At 37.6% G+C, this 20,000-nt stretch overlaps 2 protein-coding genes across 7 annotated transcripts in view; both read left to right on the top strand.

The window, feature by feature from the left end:
- Nucleotides 1-11,430, top strand: part of dab2 (DAB adaptor protein 2) — a 56,585-nt gene extending 45,155 nt beyond the window's left edge. The window contains exons 9-14 of one of the 3 annotated variants that reach the window (XM_061907788.1): nucleotides 1,180-1,683; nucleotides 5,303-5,420; nucleotides 5,485-6,081; nucleotides 10,740-10,912; nucleotides 10,989-11,073; nucleotides 11,148-11,430. In XM_061907788.1, the coding sequence (XP_061763772.1) occupies nucleotides 1,180-1,683; nucleotides 5,303-5,420; nucleotides 5,485-6,081; nucleotides 10,740-10,912; nucleotides 10,989-11,051 (1,455 nt within the window). In that variant the 3' untranslated portion in view covers nucleotides 11,052-11,073; nucleotides 11,148-11,430. The remainder of the gene's footprint in view (nucleotides 1-1,179; nucleotides 1,684-5,302; nucleotides 5,421-5,484; nucleotides 6,082-10,739; nucleotides 10,913-10,988; nucleotides 11,074-11,147) is intronic. The other 2 variants (XM_061907787.1, XM_061907789.1) reach the window with 2 other exon arrangements.
- A 2,926-nt stretch (nucleotides 11,431-14,356) lies between these two features.
- The window catches only part of zgc:162472 (uncharacterized protein LOC553495 homolog), an 82,415-nt gene continuing 76,771 nt past the window's right edge, over nucleotides 14,357-20,000 (top strand). For all 4 annotated transcript variants that reach the window (XR_009807753.1, XM_061907786.1, XM_061907785.1 and 1 more), the window contains exons 1-3: nucleotides 14,357-14,487; nucleotides 17,021-17,250; nucleotides 19,214-19,796. Coding sequence is in view for 3 of the 4 variants with exons in the window: in XM_061907786.1 (XP_061763770.1) it covers nucleotides 17,027-17,250; nucleotides 19,214-19,796 (807 nt within the window). In the remaining variant the exon portion in view is untranslated. The remainder of the gene's footprint in view (nucleotides 14,488-17,020; nucleotides 17,251-19,213; nucleotides 19,797-20,000) is intronic.

Here is a 20,000-nt window from a genome sequence, read left to right as displayed (position 1 = left end):
AAAATAAAGAAAGTTGACTGGGAGGAAGTCGCTACTACTACAAAATAAAATAAGTCAGAAACCTTAATGTCTTTTTTTTTTTTTTTTAAATGTTTTTCCCCAATTTTTTGAAATCCTGTTTTTAAAAAAAAATATTTTTTTAGGTAAAAAACACTTTATGACTATGTTTACACTGGGTTGGGTTTGGTTAGGGTGTGCACTTCAAAAATGAGAAAATAAAGAAAGTTGACTGGGAGGAAGTCGCTACTACTACAAAATAAAATAAGTCAGACATCTTAAAAAATGTATTTAAAAAAAAAAAGTTTTTCCACAATTTTTTTAAATCCTGTTTTTAAAAAAAATATATTTATTTTTTTTAGGTAAAAAACACTTTATGACTATGTTTACACTGGGTTGGGTTTGGTTAGGGTGCGCACTTCGAAAATGAGAAAATAAAGAAAGTTGAACAGGAGGAAGTCGCTACTACTACAAAATAAGTCAGACACCTTAAAAATGTCTTTAAAAAAAAAAAAAAAAAAAAAAAAATTTTCCCCAATCTTTTGAAATCGAGTTTTTAAAAAAATATATATATTTATTTTTTTAGGTAAAAAACACTTAATGACTATGTTTACACTGGGTTGGGTTTGGTTAGGGTGCGCACTTCAAAAATGAGAAAATAAAGAAAGTTGACTGGGAGGAAGTTGCTACTACTTCAAAATGAAATAAGTCAGACACCTTAAAAATGTCTTCTTTTTTCAAACCCCCCCCCAATTTTTTCAAATCCTGTATGTTTTTTATTTTTATTTATTCAGTGTTTTTTAGGTAAAAAACCCTTTATGACTACATTTACACTGGGTTGATAATATGACTCCTTTCTTTCCTTTGACTACAATTAAAAAAAAGATCTCTATATCGTATATAAAAGATATATATAGACTATAATATAATTAAAAAAATCAAAAAGAGACCATTCATCGACAGTGTGCCCTATGGCTCGGAAAATACAGTAAATAAATACAGTAAATAGATTTTTTGCGGCACGAATTCTTTTTTTTTTTTTACATCGGGCTAAATAAAAGCAACACACTTTGACGTACTTTGTGGCTGAAATGGATTTAGCAGCTTTAAATGGTTTTCACCTGTGATTCCCTTGTCATTGTGTTCTGATCCCCGCGTCTCCCTCCCTCTCCTGTTAACCAGGACTCTAACGATTTTCTCTTGCTGGACTTTTCCGCCGAAGTCGACGGCAATCAGAATTGCATTAAGGGAAGCGTTTTAACTTCCTGCGCCGGCGAGCCGACAGAGAACCCCTTCTGCCCGGCGTTCGGCTACTTCCCGGCCCCGGACAGCGACCCTTTCAGAGACGATCCCCTCTCCGGAACGCCGGGTCGCTCGCACCCTGCGAGCGGGGACTCAGACCCGACCCTCGGCCGGCAGGCGCTGAGCAGCAAGAGCATGATCCTGGCGCTCAGCAACGGCCAGTGGCCACTAGGGGGCGAGATAACGCAGGGCGGCGCCATCACCCTGATGGACGGGAACGAGTCTGGACCTGGTCTCTCCGCCAAAAACCCCTTTTTTGACTCCTCCGCCCCCTTTTCTAACGGGATAAGCCACGAAGCCCCAGTGAGTCATAGCAAGGACTCCGTGGTCCTAACCCCGCCGCCCCAGAGTTCTAAGCCCGGACGAAGTCGAAGGAGTCAAAAGGTGACTTTGGTATATTCACTGCATGTGTGATGCCTTCTTAGGTGGGTCCTTGCCCCTCCCCCCACCGCGTAATTGGTCGCTTGACACGCCCCCCTCTCTACCTCCGCATCTGCATGGGTGTCTTGGCGCTACGAGAAGGGATCGGCTCGGTCCGAACGCATGCGGTCACGCGGGCTTCTTTCTGCTGTAACCTCTTGTCTCCTGTCTTTTTGCTAACGCTCACCTTTCCACCGACTGGTAAGTGGCAATGCATGCTGGGGGATTATTTGGGAATGGTATTTTTTGGGGGGGAAAGAAAAATAATTGACCGAGTGGGACCTCACACTCTTTCTATGTCCCTGGTTTGTCCAGTTTGCATGTGGGAACATGGCCTGGAAATGTTTTGGTTTTAACGGCACCGTCACTCAGATGTGTAGTTTTTAAGCTTTTATTTTATTGTACTCCTTTTTAATGGACAATTGCACTTTTGGGGAGTTTTGTCTGTCACTCACAATCCTTATGTAAGACAAAAATACATGGTTTTCTTTTTTTATGCATTCTAACTCGTATATAAAGGCTAGCCAAAGTCAGCTATCAATGGAACCAAGGTTAACACTAAGTTGGGGTTGGGGTTAGGGTCTGGGTGCGTACTTTCTCGAAGTGCGCACTTCGAGAATGTGAAAACAAAGGAAGTTGAACCGGAGGAAGTCACCAAAACTTAGTGTCATACTTGCAAATGAAACACAGCAGTTTGATAACTGGTTGGGGTTTGGGTTAAGGTTAGGGTTAGGGTGCGCACTTTGATAATGTGAAATCAAAGGAAGTTGACTGATAGGAAGTCGCCAAAACTTATTGTTATACTTGCAAATGAGACACAGCAGTTTGATAACTGGTTAGGGTGCACACTTTGAGAATGTAAAAACAAAGGAAGTTGACCGGGAGGAAGTCGCCAAAACTTATTGTCGTACTTGCCAAAGAGATACAGCAGTTTGATAACTGGTTGGGGTTGGGGTTAGGGTTACAGTGTGCACTTTCTCAAAGTGTACACTTTTTGAGAATGTGAAAACAAAATAAGTTGACCGGGAGGAAGTCGCTAAAACTTATTGTCGTACTTGCAAATGAGACACAGCAGTTCGATAACGGGTTAGGGTTCGGGTTTGGGTTAGGATGTGCACTTTGAGAATGTGAAAACAAAGTAAGTTGACCGGGAGGAAGTCGCTAAAACTTATTGTTGTACTTGCAAATGAGACACAGCAGTTTGATAACTGGTTGGGGTTTGGTTTAGGGATAGGGTGCGCCCTTTCTCAAAGTGCACACATTTTGAGAATGTGAAAACACAGTAAGTTGACCAGGAGGAAGTCGCTAAAACTTATTGTTGTACTTTCAAATGAGACACAGCAGTTTGATAACGGTTTTGGGTTTGGTTTAGGGTTAGGGTGCGCACTTTGAGAATGTGAAAACAAAGGAAGTTGACTGAGAGGAAGTCGCCAAAACTTATTGTCATACTTGCGAATGAGACACAGCAGTTTGATAACTGGTTAGGGTTTGGGTTAGGGTGCACACTTTGAGAATGTAAAAACAAAGGAAGTTGACTGAGAGGAAGTCGCCAAAACTTATTGTCTTACTTGCGAATGAGACACAGCAGTTTGATAACTGGTTGGGCTTAGGGTTAGGGTGCGCACTTTCTGGAAGTGCGCACTTTGAGAATGTGAAAACAAAGGAAGTTGAACGGGAGGAAGTCACCTAAACTTAGTGTCATACTTGCAAATGAGACACAGCAGTTTGATAACAGGTTTGGGTTTGGTTTAGGGTTAGGGTGCGCACTTTGAGAATGTGAAAACAAAGGAAGTTGACTGAGAGGAAGTCGCCAAAACTTATTGTCATACTTGCAAAAGAGATAAAGCAGTTTGATAACTGGTTGGGGTTGGGGTTAGGGTTACAGTGTGCACTTTCTCAAAGTGCACACATTTTGAGAATGTGAAAACAAAATAAGTTGACCGGGAGGAAGTCGCTAAAACTTATTGTCGTACTTGCAAATGAGACACAGCAGTTCGATAACGGGTTAGGTTTTGGGTTTGGGTTAGGATGTGCACTTTGAGAATGTGAAAACAAAGTAAGTTGACCGGGAGGAAGTCGCTAAAACTTATTGTTGTACTTGCAAATGAGACACAGCAGTTTGATAACTGGTTGGGGTTTGGTTTAGGGATAGGGTGTGCCCTTTCTCAAAGTGCACACATTTTGAGAATGTGAAAACACAGTAAGTTGACCGGGAGGAAGTCGCTAAAACTTGTTGTACTTGCAAATGAGACACAGCAGTTTGATAACGGTTTTGGGTTTGGTTTAGGGTTAGGGTGCGCACTTTGAGAATGTGAAAACAAAGGAAGTTGACTGAGAAGAAGTCGCCAAAACTTATTGTCATACTTGCGAATGAGACACAGCAGTTTGATAACTTGTTGGGGTTTGGTTTAGGGTTAGGGTGCGCCCTTTTTCAAAGTGCACACATTTTGAGAATGTGAAAACACAGTAAGTTGACCGGGAGGAAGTCGCTAAAACTTATTGTTGTACTTGCAAATGAGACACAGCAGTTTGATAACGGGTTAGGGTTTGGTTTAGGGTTAGGGTGCGCACTTTGAGAATGTGAAAACAAAGGAAGTTGACTGAGAGGAAGTCGCCAAAACTTATTGTCATACTTGCGAATGAGACACAGCAGTTTGATAACTGGTTAGAGTTTGGGTTTAATTTAGGGTTAGATTGCGCACTTTCTCAAAGTGCACACATTTTGAGAACGTGAAAACAAAGTAAGTTGACCGGGAGGAAGTCGCTAAAAGTTATTGTTGTACTTGCAAATGAGACACAGCAGTTTGATAACTGGTTGGGGTTTGCGTTAGGGTGCACACTTTGAGAACGTGAAATCAAAGGAAGTTGACTGAGAGGAAGTCGCCAAAACTTATTGTCATACTTGCAAATGAGACACAGCAGTTTGATAACTGGTTAGGGTTTGGGTTAGGGTGCACACTTTGAGAATGTAAAAACAAAGGAAGTTGACCGGGAGGAAGTCGCCAAAACTTATTGTCATACTTGCGAAAGAGATAAAGCAGTTTGATAACGGGTTTGGGTTTGGGTTAGGATGTGCACTTTGAGAATGTGAAAACACAGGAGGTTGAACGGGAGGAAGTCACCAAAACTTATTGTCATACTTGCAAATGAGACACAGCAGTTTGATAACGGGTTAGGGTTTGGGTTTGGTTTAGGGTTAAAATTCGAGAAAGTGCGTACTTTGTGTCACAGACCAAATTATATGACTCTGGGGTAGACGGTTGCAAAACCAGCTCAAAAAGTTGGCACACTAATTTTAGCATGCTAACGGTAGCATGCTGTCATTTGCATGCTGAAAGTTAGCAAGTGCCACATACCAAGTTATATAACTCTGGGGTAAACGGTTGCAAAACTAGCTGAAAAAGTTAGCATGCCAATGTAAGCATGCCAGCTAGCTAACGTGAGCATGCTATCAGTTAGCATGTGTCATAATATGGGCTGCTAGCATTGCAGCAGGCCCATTATAATGTAACAAAGTATGCGAGGGGACCTTTTAAAAGGACTAAGACACATGGAGCTTGACCTGACTACTGTCCCTTAATAGTCCACAGCAAATGACTTTTTCGGGGCAGAACTCTTCGCCGCTCCTGGTCAGCCTGCCGGGTCATCGGCCGCAGGTGACCTCTTCAACAAGTCCGCTCCGTCGTCCATTGCGGCTTTAGGTAAGCGCCGTCTTTTATTCAAAACTTTTTGACCGGCGTTGAAAGAAAATGTGGTCACGTCCAGGAGATCTGCAGTTAGGTCCTCCAGCACCAGGCAGCACCGCCATCCCCGCAGCGGGCATGTGGGGAGCCTCCACCGTCGCACCGTCCATGTACGGGCCCGCATACCCACAGCCGTGCGGCTTTGGCGGTCTCCCCATCCCCCCCGCCGCCTGGGGCCAGCAGATGCCGCCTCAGTTTGCCGCCCCGCCCCACGCCTGGGGTCCGCCTCCTCCCGTGGGCCCGCTGGGGGCTCCGGGGTGGGGTCAGCCGGCCTCCACCAACCCTTTCCAGGCGGGCGCCTTCCACATGATGGGCGAGCAGCCGGGCCCATCCCGCCCGCCCCCTCGGCCGCCGGCGAAGGAGCTGCCCAAGGTTGAGAACAATGCTTTCACCGCCTTGGACCCCCTCGGGGAGAAGGAGAAGAAGACCGGGAAGGACATGTTCAAGGATTTCCAGCTCGCCAAGCCCCCCGCCATCCCTGCCAGGAAAGGCGAGCAGGTGACCGACGGGAAAGAGTCGGGGGCTTTCGACCAGTACTTCTCCAATAAAGTAGGCGTGCCCCAAGATGCTGCCGACCACGACGACTTTGACATCAATCAAATACCAGTGACTGCTAACGGTAAGACACCAGCAGGGGCCGCACACGTTTATTTCTCTATTTGTTCGCGATGAGGTGGCGACTTGTCCAGGGTGTACCCCGCCTTCCGCCCGATTGTAGCTGAGATAGGCGCCAGCGCCCCCCGCGACCCCGAAAGGGAATAAGCGGTAGAAAATGGATGGATGGATGGATGTTCGCGAACATGTAGTCTTTTGAACAGCTCCGATGCCCAGTTAAGTAATTTGATTGGGAGCCGTTTTTAATCACATGCTAATTTAGCACCGGCAATTACCCACCCTGCACCCTGGGGGAAATTCAGCTCAACAGTTCACTTACAATAGACAATAAACACTTAGTTATTTTTTACATGTAATTAATATAGTCTATTATACTGCATTATTCACATGTGAATAATGCAGTCTATTATAAATAGTCTATTATACAGCATTATTTACATGTGAATATAGTCTATTATACAGAATTATTTGAATAATATAGTCTATTATACTGCATTATTCACATGTGAATAACATAAATACAGTCTATTATACAGCATTATTGACATGTGAATAATGTAAATACGGTCAATTATACAGAATTATTCACATGTGAATAATATAGTCTATTATACAGAATTATTTTAATAATAGTCTATTACACTGCATTATTCACAAGTGAATAATATAGTCTATACAACATTATTCACATGTGAATAATAGTCTATTATACAGCATTATTCACATGTGAATAATATAGTCTATTATACAGCATTATTCATATATGAATAATAGTCTATTATACAGCATTATTTGAATAATATAGTCTATTATACTGCATTATTCACATGTGAAAGACATAAATACAGTCTATTATACAGCATTATTTACATGTAAATACAGTCCATTATACAGAATTATTCACATGTGAATAATATAGTCTATTATACAGCATTATTCACATGTGAATAACAGTCTATTACACAGCATTATTCATATGTGAATAACAGTCTATTATACAGCATTATTCATATGTGAATAATAGTCTATTATACAGCATTATTCATATGTGAATAATAGTCTATTATACAGCATTATTTGAATAATCTAGTCTATTATACTGCATTATTCACGTGAATAATGTAAATACAGTCCATTACACAGAATTATTCACATGTGAATAATATAGTCTATTATACAGCATTATTCACATGTGAATAACAGTCTATTATACAACATTATTCACATGTGAATGATATAGTCTATTATATAGCATTATTCATATGTGAATAATAGTCCATTATACAGCATTATTTGAATAATATAAATGGTCTCTTATACTGGATTATTCACATGTGAATAACATAAATACAGTCTATTATACAGCATTATTTACATGTGAGTAATGTAAATACAGTCCATTATACAGAATTATTCACATGCGAATAATAGTCTCTTGTACAACATTATTCACATGTGAATAACAGTCTATTATACAGCATTATTCATATGTGAATAATAGTCTATTATACAGCATTATTCATATGTGAATAATAGTCTATTATACAGCATTATTCATATGTGAATAATAGTCTATTATACAGCATTATTTGAATAATATAAGTAGTCTATTATACTGCATTATTGACATGTGAATAACATAAATACAGTCTACTATACAGTATTTACATGTGAATAATGTAAATACAGTCCATTATACAGAATTATTTACATGTGAATAATGTAAATACAGTCCATTATACAGAATTATTCACATGTGAATAATATAGTTTATTATACAGGATTATTCACATGTGAATAATATAGTCTATACAGCATTATTCACATGTGAATAATAGTCTATTATACAGCATTATTCATATGTGAATAATAGTCTATTATACAGCATTATTTGAATGATATAAATAGTCTATTATACTGCATTATTTACATGTGAATAATGTAAATACAGTCCATTATACAGAATTATTCACATGTGAATAATATAGTCTATTATACAGGATTATTCACATGTGAATAATATAGTCTATACAGCATTATTCACATGTGAATAACAGTCTATTATAGAGCATTATTCATATGTGAATAATAGTCCATTATACAGCATTATTTGAATAATATAAATGGTCTATTATACTGGATTATTCACATGTGAATAACATAAATACAGTCTATTATACAGCATTATTTACATGTGAATAATGTAAATACAGTCTATTATACAGCACTATTCACATGTGAATAATATATATACATTATACATTTACAGTACATTTACAGTCTAAAGGAACATATGCATTACAGAGTCTGATGGCTCTCTGTATGAAATACAATTCTGTAAAAAGTATGTTCTTCCATTAAACAAACACTTTGCAAGTATATAAAAGCAATTAAATAAAGGATTGGAAAATATACAGACATGTTGCTTCAAGTTATGACAGTTGAACAAGCTCAACCTGTAAGTTTACCCTCACCATTTTACTCCCCACCCTGCTTTTTATTTTATTTTTGCGGACGGCACCATGTGCAAAAAAAACCTCACCTGTGGTTGTAAGGTGAAAATTATGGGTGAAATATTACTGCCAAAAGTTTTAACCTGAAGATTATTTTCTTTCCTTGTGAATTGTTTTTTTAAATTCCTATTTATTTTACTTTCAGAACACTTTTTTTTTTTTTTTTTAACTTTCTTTAATTGTTTTTTAGTTGAAGAAAATTGGTTTTATGATTGCAAATGTTTTTTTTGTTTTGTTTTTTTTTAACTTGCAAATTGTTGGGCGTGTGTAAAAGCATGTTTTGAGTTTTGGCAGTAATTTCAGTCAACAATACCAATATTTTGGTACCGGTACTCAAATTTCTTTTGATACTTTTTCGGTACTTTTCTAAATAAAAGGGAGCACAAAATAATTGTACTCTAACAAAAAAATGTTTGTGTACATGAAGCATATGTTTATTATTGGCATTTAGTCCTTAAATAAAATGTTGAACATACTAGACAACTTGTCTTTTAGTAGTAAGTAAACAAACAAATCCTCCTAATTAGTCGTATGCAGTATCATATTGTCATTTATACACCTATTATTATCTACACATTATGAGGGACAAACTGTAAAAAATGATTATTAATCCACTTTTTCATTTACTGTTAATATCTGCTTATTTTCTGTTTTGAACATGTTCTATCTACACTTCTGTTAAAATGTAATAATCACTTATTCTTCTTTTCTTTGATACTTGACATTAGTTTTGGATGATACCAGACATTTGGGTATCGAGCCGATACCAAGTAGTTACAGGATCGTACATTGGTCATATTCAAAGTCCTCATGTGTCCATGGACGTATTTACTGACTTTATAAACATAACTTTTTTTAAAAACGAAAGATGTTGTGGTGCCAAAAAATATTGACGTAATCATAGTAGTATCGACTAGATACGTGCCTGTACTTGGTATCATTACAGTGGATGTCAGGTGTAGATCCACCCATGGCGTTTGTTTACATTGTGACGGCGGTCAGCTATTGTATCCTCCGACGGTGTGTAGTCAAGCATGTTTAGCAATTCCTCGTCCTCCAGTGATAATGCTACTTGTAAGAAACATACTTTATTTGTCGCCATGGAGGCCAGGATTAGTGATTAGCTCGCTCGCCATGTCTTGGAGCACCTCTTCCTGTTTCAGTGTTAGAACTTCACCTTAACGTTAGTTCTCCCTTTTCTGTCTACACACTGTCTGATTGTAAGTACTCAGTGTAGGTGTGCTGCCGAACATGCTCCTCTGCTTGTAAAAGCAGCAATGTCACCACGTGACCGAGTACGTTTTAAAGACCATATAGTACCGAAAATCGTTAGTATCACTGTACTATTCTAGAACCGGTATGCCGTACAACCCTAATGCTTTCTATCTATACGTTTATTTCTTTCATTTATTTATATTTGGATTCACTTATCTGATTCATTATTCTAAAAGGTAGTAGTTCAAGTGTAATGATGGCATATTTTATTTATACTTTTTATTTATTTATTTTATTCCCACTACTTATTAGTTGTTTGCGATATTGTTAAAATCTTACACATTACGAACTATGGGAGACCGGGCTTTCTGCTCCGCTGCTCCCAGTCCGTGGAACTCTCTCCCTGACCACCTGAGGGCACCTAAGATTGTGGACGTTTTTTAAAAAAGGCTTCAAAACCCATCTTTGTAAGAAAGCCTTTTTGTAGACATGCATGCTGGTTCTAGCTATTGGGCTGTTTCTACTTTTTATATTTTACTTATTTTTATTATCTTTTTATTATTATTATTATTACTATGTTTTTACACTGCGGCACCTTGAGGTTGTTATGCTCATTTTACAAAAAAAATCTATTATTATTATTATTTTAACAATATACAAAGTTCAAACTAGTGGAAGCGTGGAAATATGCCACCGCCTTATAAAATGTTAAGAATGTAAAAAAATAAAATAGCCAGTATTTCAGATTATTTCCCACCATTAGTGTAGTATTGGTGTAATTTAAATTATTTAGATACATAACTGATATTAGTGACTGTTTCCTTGATTTAGAAAAAACAACAAAAAAAAAACATAATAATGAGCCAGTCTTTTGAACGGCTCCCTTCAAAAATGCCGTCTCTAACCTCAAGGTCTTGTCTTTTTTCCTCTCCAGATGCTCCCAAAGTGGCGCCGGCTTTCGGTCCGAACACCGCCGCTCTCCTGGACGGCGCCTTCTCCTCTGGCCCCACCTTAAACAACTCCGGGCCAGGCCTCAATGTGGACATGTTTGACGAAGCATTCGGAACCCCCGACTCCGCTCCCTTTGGGGCCCCGCCTGCCGCCAAGGTACAAAGGGAAAGCCTCAAACTGCTGCCACGTTACGCAGCAATGTAATAATCATGATTGTGCTTCTTGACGGCAGACTGCTCCTGTTGGTCAGAACTCGGCTACCTTTGGGGATCCTTTTGGGAATCCCTTCGCTTGACCCTAAAATAAACAAAAAAAAAGTAAGAAGTTACTTTATTCCTTTTGTATTGTTTTTTTTTTTCATTAAGAAATAACCCCAAGTCATGTTTTGCAGCCAAAATGAAGATTCCATGAATTGACATCCTGGGGATAAAAGAATGGAACAGATGGACTCCGCCCACACCTCTCCGTCTCCTTTGATGTTATTTGTCTGATTTGTAATTGCCGTTGTTATTGATCTAACAGATGTTATGTCATGATCTGCTGAAGCGTGGCCCAAAAAAAAAGATAGAAATTAAAAGAAAAAAAAAAAAATGAAGCGATATGAGAGAAGTGTCCAAAGAGGTCCACTGCTGATGTTGTCTGTATTAAAGAAATAAAATAATGACAAAGCTGCAGATGCGAGTATGTGTTCATTCAAATGTACTCCCGCGTATGCAGAAAGATGGAAAACGAGGACATTTTAATGGGCCTGCTATCTGTGCCGGGGGTCGCTGTACTGTGAAAATGGTGCCGAATGTCAGAATCCAAGAGTTTTAGGCGCAACTCCAAAAAGTCAGCATGCTAACATTTAGCATGTGTGCTAACAACGGAATGCTACCGGTTTGCATGCCTCACATTTCAAGTAACACGGCTGTAAGGTATGGCTGTGGAAATGGAGAAGAAAGTGTAAAAATTGGATGAAAAAGTTAGCATGCCAGCAAGCTAACATCGAGTTAAATGGTTGTAAAAATTAGCCCAAAAAGCTAGCACTTTAATGTTAGCATGCTAACATAAACATGCTAACGAGTGTTGCGTCTGACTAGTCTTCCTCTCAGGGAATAAAAGTCACTGGTCAATCCCAAATGCTTTCAGATGACATATATGCAGATTAATAAGGACCATTAAGACAAGAATAGGAATATTAAGTTTTACTAAAGCTTTAGGAGACCAGTCCTACAGTCCGTTAAAAGCTGCATCTCGAAGCGGTCTGAAAGACAACTTATTGAATACAAAACAGCCCCCACCCTGCCCAGAAAGGTATACAGCCTCATTGTTCTAAAATTGATTAGGTAAAAAGGAAGTATGTTATACTCCCACATTCCAACCCCTTCAAGGTAAAGCACATAGTTTACTTGCGGAGATAAGATACAAGCAAAAAGAGTACACATGGGACAAGAAAGAACTCTTACAAATATATGCATTCTCCACAAGAGCTAGCTTAAAATGTTAGCATGCCTACATTAAAATGCTTACATTTAGTGCGTATGGTAATGACTGAATGCTAACAGTTAGCATGCCTCACATGTCAAGTAACACGACTGTATGGTGTATTGCTGCGGAAATGGAGAAAAAAAGTGTAAGATTACATGAAAAAGTTAGCTTGCTAGCATGCTAACTTTAGCACTAACGGTTAACAGCTGTCACGTGCAGTTATGTGACTCCAAGATAGCATTTTATTGTTAGCATGGGTTCCATACCAAGTTATGTGACTCGAGGCTAAACGGTTGCCCGCGTTAATTAGCTCAAAATGCTAGCACTTTAATCTTTGCATGCTAACGCAAACATGCATACTGTTAGCATGTTTCAAATACCAAGTTATATGACTGTAAGGTGTATGGCTGTGGAAATGGGGAAAAAAATGTTAAATTAGATGAAAAGGTTAGCTAGCCAGCATGCTAACTAGCACGCTAACGGTTAACAGCTGTCACGTACCGAGTTATGTGACTCCAGGTTAAATGGTTGCAAAATTAGTTCAAAAAGCTAGCACTTTAATGTTAGCATGCTAAAATGAACATGCTAACGGTTAGCATGTGTCACATACCAAGTCATATGACTAAGGTGTATGGCTGCGGAAATGGAGAAAAAAAAGGTAGCACTTTAGCGTTAGCGGGCTAGCATGCTAACTTTAGCACACTAACAGTAATTGGTGAACATTATTAAATCTAAATAAACGTAGAAGAGTGTGTCTTTCTCTCTTCTTAAACGAGTGCATTGTTGTGAGTCATAATGAACAGACGTAATGCTATTCCCAAAATAAAAAGTATATAAAAAAAATACATCTAAAACAGGGGTCACCAACGCGGTGCCCGTAAGGACCAGATGAGTCGCCCGCTGGCTTGTTCTAAAAATAGCTCAAATAGCAGCACTTACCAGTGAGCTGCCTCTATTTTTTCAATTGGATTTATTTACTAGCAAGCTGGTCTCGCTTTGCTCGACATTTTTAATTCTATGAGAGACAAAACTCAAATAGAATTTGAAAATCCAAAAAAGTATTTTAAAGACTTGGTCTTCACTTGTTTAAATAAATTCATTAATTTTTTTGCTTTACTTCTTATAACTTTCAGAAAGACAATTTTAGAGAAAAAAAATACAACCTTACTGCGATGAGGTGGCGACTTGTCTAGGGTGTACTCCGCCTTCCTTCAGATTGTAGCTGAGATAGGCGCCAGCGCCCCCCACGACCCCAAAAGGGAATAAGCAGCACTTTGGAAACGTTATTGTTGTTTAAATGTGCTATATAAATAAAGTGGATTGGATTGGATTGGATAAGCGGTAGAAAATGGATGGATATTTTATTGTAAAGAATAATACATTTTATTGTAAAGAATAATACATTTTAATTTAATTCTTCATTTTAGCTTCTGTTTTTTCGATGAGGAATATTTGTGAAATATTTCTTCAAACTTATTATGATTAAAATAAAATAAAAATATTCTGGCAAATCTAGAAAATCTTTAAAATCAAATTTAAATCTTATTTCAAAGTCTTTTGAATTTCTTTTAACATTTTTGTTCTGGAAAATCTAGAAGAAATAATGATTTGTCTTTGTTAGAAATATAGCTTGGTCCAATTTGTTATATATTCTAACAAAGTGCAGATTGGATTTTAACCTATTTAAAACATGTCATCAAAATTCTAAAATTAATCTTAATCAGGAAAAATGACTAATGATGGTCCATAAATTATTTTTGCAATTTTTTCAAAAAGATTTGTACTAGCTAGTTTTTCTCTTCATTTTTTTTCGGTTGAATTTAGAATTTTAAAGAGTCGAAATTGAAGATAAACTATGTTTCAAAATTTTATTTTCCTTTTTTTTTTCCTCTTTTAATGACAGACAGAAATACCCATTTTTTAATATATATATATATATATATATAGATGTATTTATCAAAGGTAAATTGAGCAAATTGGCTCTTTCTGGCAATTTATTTAAGTGTGTATCAAACTGGTAGCCCTTCGCATTAATCAGTACCCAAGAAGTAGCTCTTGCTTTCAAAAAGTTTGGTGAAAAGTAAAACGTATTTAATTTCCTTTATCGCAATGCTCCAACTACATTTCCCACAATGCCTTTTACCGGCGAGAAATTATTGCGTCATTGGCAAGATGGCGGACGAGCGTCGTCAACTCCTTCGTTGCTGATACTTGATAATTAATGGACTATTATTTCTCCCAGGAAGGACATCTGTGACGAGGTATGAATTTAAAAAAACGTAGCTTTAAAAGAAGGGTAAAGTGTGTGCGGGTTCTTGGACTGGAACAACAGAAGCATAAGGCTTCTTAGCGGAATGCTAACAACAAGCTAACTTACTACTAAACTATTACAACTTCCGTTATTCATTTTTACTATTTATATATTTTGTTCAATTTAGTTTTGTTTAGTCGTTAAGCCAACTGGCACGACTTGATACTTCATGGATTGCGACTTGTGAACACATTTAATATATGAAATATACAATATCTACAGTGAGGTGTTTATTTACTCAACTGCAGAGAGTACTGGGCGTCTATTTAAATTTACTATCGATTATAAATATACATTTTTTTAATCCATTCAGGTCATTCAATCGATCTCAACTGGACTTTTCAAGGCCTACTGTAATGAGATTTTATCATTTAAACGGGGATAGCAGGTCCATTCTATGTGTCATACTTGATCATTTTGTGATATTACCATATTTTTGCTGAAAGGATTAAGTAGGGAACATCGACGATAAAGTTTGCAACTTTTGGTCGCTAATAAAAAAGCCTTGCCTGTACCGGAAGTAGCAGACGATGTGCGCGTGACGTCACGGGTTGTGGAGCTCCTCACATTGTTTACAATCATGGCCACCAGCAGCGAGAGCGATTCGGACCGAGAATGCGACGATTTCCCCATTAATTTGAGCGAGGATGAAAGATTTGTGGATAAGGAAATTTAGAGTGAAGGACTAGAAGAAAAAAAAAGACGAGGGCAGTGGGAGCATTTCAGATGTTATTAGACACATTTACTAGGATAATTCTGGAAAATCCTTTATCTGCCTATTGTGTTACTAGTGTATTAGTGAGATGATATGGTCGTACCTGAAAGTCGTGGGGGTGTGGCCACAGGTGTGGTGACCGCCAGTGTCTCTGAGGGAAGCCACATTTCTCGACGAGGTGAAGCGAAGGCAGCCGGTTGGGCTGTGTGAGCTTTTTCCCCCCCTCTTCCACGGTGGAAGCATCCCACGTTCAGGGGCGGCCGGTCGGAGGAGGCAAGAGAGTCCGCAACTGCCTCTTTGACAGGTGCACGAGAAACGACGCAATCTCTGCTCATGTCTACGGTAAGAGCCGACTTATTACCATAATTTTTTCAACGAAACCTGCCGGTTGACTTGTGGTAGGGAACCATGTTCGCTTGACCGCTCTGTTCCATAGCAAAGCTTCACCGTCGTCTTTCGGGAATGTAAACAAGGAAACACCAGCTGTGTTTGTGTGGCTAAAGGCAGCCGCAATACACCGCTTCCCACCTACATCTTTCTTCTTTGACGTCTCCATTATTAATTGAACAAATTGCTAAAGATTCAGCAACATAGATGTCCAGAATATTGTGTATTTGTGCGATTAAAGCAGACGACTTATAGCTGGGATTGGGCTGGATCAAAATGTCCGTTACAATCCGTGACGTCCTGTGTTCGCGTCATCAACAGGATACTTCGCACAAAGTTTAAAATTGCAATTTATTAAACTAAAAAGGCATGTGTTGCAATGTTAATATTTTATCATTGATATATAAACTATCAGACTGCGTGGTCGCTAGTAGTGGCTTTCAGTAGGCCTTTCAGTAGTAGCGATATAGCTGAAAACTGGATAAGGGTTTTATATCTGTCATCATTTTGATATCTTTAATGACCTATGGAAAATAAGGACCAGGAGAAAACATATATAAAATTGAACTTCATTTGATTATAAATCTCTCAGCATTCAAGGAAGACTGACATGTCAACACAAGCAATGGAAAACACACAAACAATGTCAACAAAATAAAAATGGCAAATGGAAAACTTAATAACTTATTTAAATGAATAATGGATACGTATGAAATGATTAATAAAGTGTAAGAAAATAGTGCAATGTGCAAAAATGTAAACAAAGACGTTACAGCTGTGCTCTAAAGCAGTGTTTTTTTAACCACTGTGCCGCAGCACACTAGTTTGCTGTCAGATACTTCACCTAATTGGTCCCCAAAAATATTTTTTGCAAATCATTAATTATAATCTGCAAATAATGTGTCGTTACTTAGGGCGACCACGTAATACTCCACGTCAGTAGGTGGCAGCAGGTAGTTATTTGATTTGTAAAAAGTCGGAATGTGTCGGGTGAGACACATGTAGTGATCCCAATATGCAGACCACAGCGGGAGGCAGTGTGCAGGTAAAAAGGTTTGTATTGCTTAAACCAAAAATGAACAAAAGGAAAAGACAATGAAGCATAGGGATGTATGTGCAAAGCAAAAGTAAAACTGAACTGGCTACAAAGTAAACAGAGACAGAATGCTGGACGACAGCAAAAACTTACGGCGTCCACAAAAAGTACATCCGTGGACATTTCTGTGTGTAGTTTGGGCTCTTTGGCTTCTTCCCATATCCCAAACATACTCATTCTTAAATGATCAATAATATGACTGGTTATTTGTCTACATGTGTCCTACAATCCTTAACAGGATACAAAAATATTGATGGATTTATTTATTTTTTTTAACATGCCCAGGTCGGGATGTTTCGGCGCTCGAGATTCAGCGTTCGTCCCAATGTGGGCGGACCTGGAAGGACGGGAGCCGCGCCGCAGGAAGCCACTCCAGGGGGTAAGGAGGTCAGCCAGGCCCCCAAAGCCATCAGCGAGGGTGCGCCTTTACCCACAGTGGATGACAACAAGCCTGTGCCCACAGTGGATGACAACAAGCCTGTGGACACTCCTGTGGCTGCACCTATCGCCTTAGGGTGAGACATTTTTGGACCACAGTGAAATATTAGGAATTTTCATTTGTGTTTTTACCCCGAAAGCCCCTTTTCTACACTGAATTTTTGTGTTTGAATTTTGTGAACTGACATTTTTTATATCAAATTATGCTGAGAATTTAGTTGAATAAAGATTCAGTGCCAGAATATTTGTTGCTTCAAAACTCAAGACTCACTTCTGGTCATTTAAGACCAACTCACCTCATTTAGAGACAGAATTGATCGCTTCAGTCTTAATTTACCCAAAGTGAGTTTTTAAGCAACAATTATTTTGGAACTGATTTTTTACACAGTGAATTTTTATAAAATAATTTTTTTTGCTTTGTACTTTTATACAATAATTTTTTTTCCACTGAATTTTTATCCAATCATTTTTTTAGAATGACTTTTTATCCACTGAATTTTTATACAAACATTTTTTATACTGAATTTTTATACTATTATTTTTTTAGAATTACTTTTTATCCACTGAATTTTTATGCACACATTTTGTACACTGAATTTTTATGTACTCAATTTTTATACAGTTATTTTTTACACTGAATTTTTATACAATTATTTTTTACACAGAATTTTTATGCACTCAATTTTTATAGAGTTATTTTTAGAATGACTTTATCCACTGAATTTTATTACAAACATTTTTTTTCACTGAATTTTTATGCACTGAATTTTTATGCAATCCTATTTTTACACTGAATTTTTATACAATTATTTTTTATACTGAATCTTTATGCACTTATTTTTTTACACTGAATTTTTATACAATTTTTTATTTACACTGAATCTATATGCACTGAATTTTTATGCAATCCTATTTTTACACTGAATTTTTATGCACTCAATTTTTATACAGTTATTTTTTAGAATGACTTTATCCACTGAATTTTTATACAAACATTTTTTTTCACTGAATTTTTATGCAATCCTATTTTTACACTGAATTTTTATACAATTATTTTTTCCCTGAATTTTTATGCAATCCTATTTTTACACTGAATTTTTATACAATAATTTTTTTACACTGAATCTTTATGCACTTATTTTTTATGCAATCCTATTTTTACACTGAATTTTTATGCACTCAATTTTTATACAGTTATTTTTTAGAATGACTTTTTATCAACTGAATTTTTATCCAAACATTTTTTTTCACTGAATTTTTATGCACTGCATTTTTATGCAATCCTATTTTTACACTGAATTTTTATACAATTATTTTTTACGCTGAATCTTTATGCACTTATTTTTTTACACTGAATTTTTATACTATTATTTTTTACAATTAATTTTTATGTACTGAATTTTTATACAACGATTTTTTACACTGAATTTTTATACAATTATTTTTTACACCAAATCTTTATGCACTTATTTTTTTTTTTCAATTTTTTCTATGAACTTTCATGCACTGAATTTTTATACTATTATTTTTTACAATTAATTTTTATGTACTGAATTTTTATACAAGGATTTTTTACACTGAATTTTTATGCAATTATTTTTTACAATGAAATTTTATGCACTGAATTTTGATACAATTGTTTTACACTGAATTTCTATGCGCTGAATTTTTATACAATTATTTTCAATTAATTTTTATGTAATGATTTTTTTACACAATCATTTTTCACAATTAATTTTTATACACTTATTTTTTACACAGAATTTCTATACAACTATTTTTTTTTACACAGAATTTTTACACAATGGATTATAAAAAAAATGTACTTTAACATACCATATTTTTAAACACACACGTTCTTCTTACAAGTTTTTATCTAATGAAATTGGCAGCATAATTTGATTCAAATAAATTGTATTTCCAAAATTCAAACACAAAGCATTCAGCTACATACATTCAGTGTCAAAAAAACTTTCATAACAAACACAAATTAAGCTTCATAAAATATGACTTGATAAGAAAAGTGATTTTCTGGTTCAGCGATGGAAACGAGCCAAGTGGGGAAGCCTCGTCAGCTGCCGTCCAGAGGAGGAAGCGCTTCTCTGTCAAGCCCAGAGTGGCCCCGGGTCGCCCCTCCATTGTCCCTCGAGTGCCCAAGTCCCCCGCCAAGTTGGTCCCTGAGAGTCCGGCAAAGGTCTCAGAACTTGGGTCGACAACATCAAATGAAGCTAAAAGTCCAGCAGCCACACCCCTGACCCCATCTTCCCCCACGCCCACGCCAGACAGCAAGCTACCTCACGTGCAACCCACCCTTGCCCCGCCTGAGGGGTGTGCTGACGCCCTAAAAGAAGTCCCCCCGCTGCCAGACCTTGGCAAACAGGCAGAGAAGAGCCCCAACAGTTCGATTAAGGTTCCTCACAGACCGCTGGATAAAGTTTCTCTGCCAGACAGAGAGGCTGCTGAACTGTCAGAGAAGGCCAAGACTCTTCTGTCGTCCAAGACCAAGAAGTCCATTGCCAGATTCTCCCTGAGCCGACTTTTAAACGACCCTTCAGATATCCAGAGGCTGGAAAATGCCCAGAAACTACGGGATCTGCTCAGACAGGAGATGCGGAAAGAAAAAGTAAGTGGAGTCGTGTCTAACTCTTATTTTGCATCCCTGGAGAGTTTTTTTTTTACTACCGTACTTTCCAGACCTTAGGGCGGACCGGATTATAAGGCGCACTGCCGATGAATGGACTATTTTTGATCTTTTTTCATATATAAAGTGCACTGGCTTATCCAACGACTTCTTACTGTCAACTGAGTTTCATTTTTTCATGATTTC

The sequence above is a fragment of the Nerophis ophidion genome, linkage group LG08 (genome assembly GCF_033978795.1).
Source record: "Nerophis ophidion isolate RoL-2023_Sa linkage group LG08, RoL_Noph_v1.0, whole genome shotgun sequence".
In the NCBI taxonomy this organism is placed as follows: Eukaryota; Metazoa; Chordata; class Actinopteri; order Syngnathiformes; family Syngnathidae; genus Nerophis; species Nerophis ophidion.
This window is presented reverse-complemented; position numbering and strand designations above follow the sequence as displayed.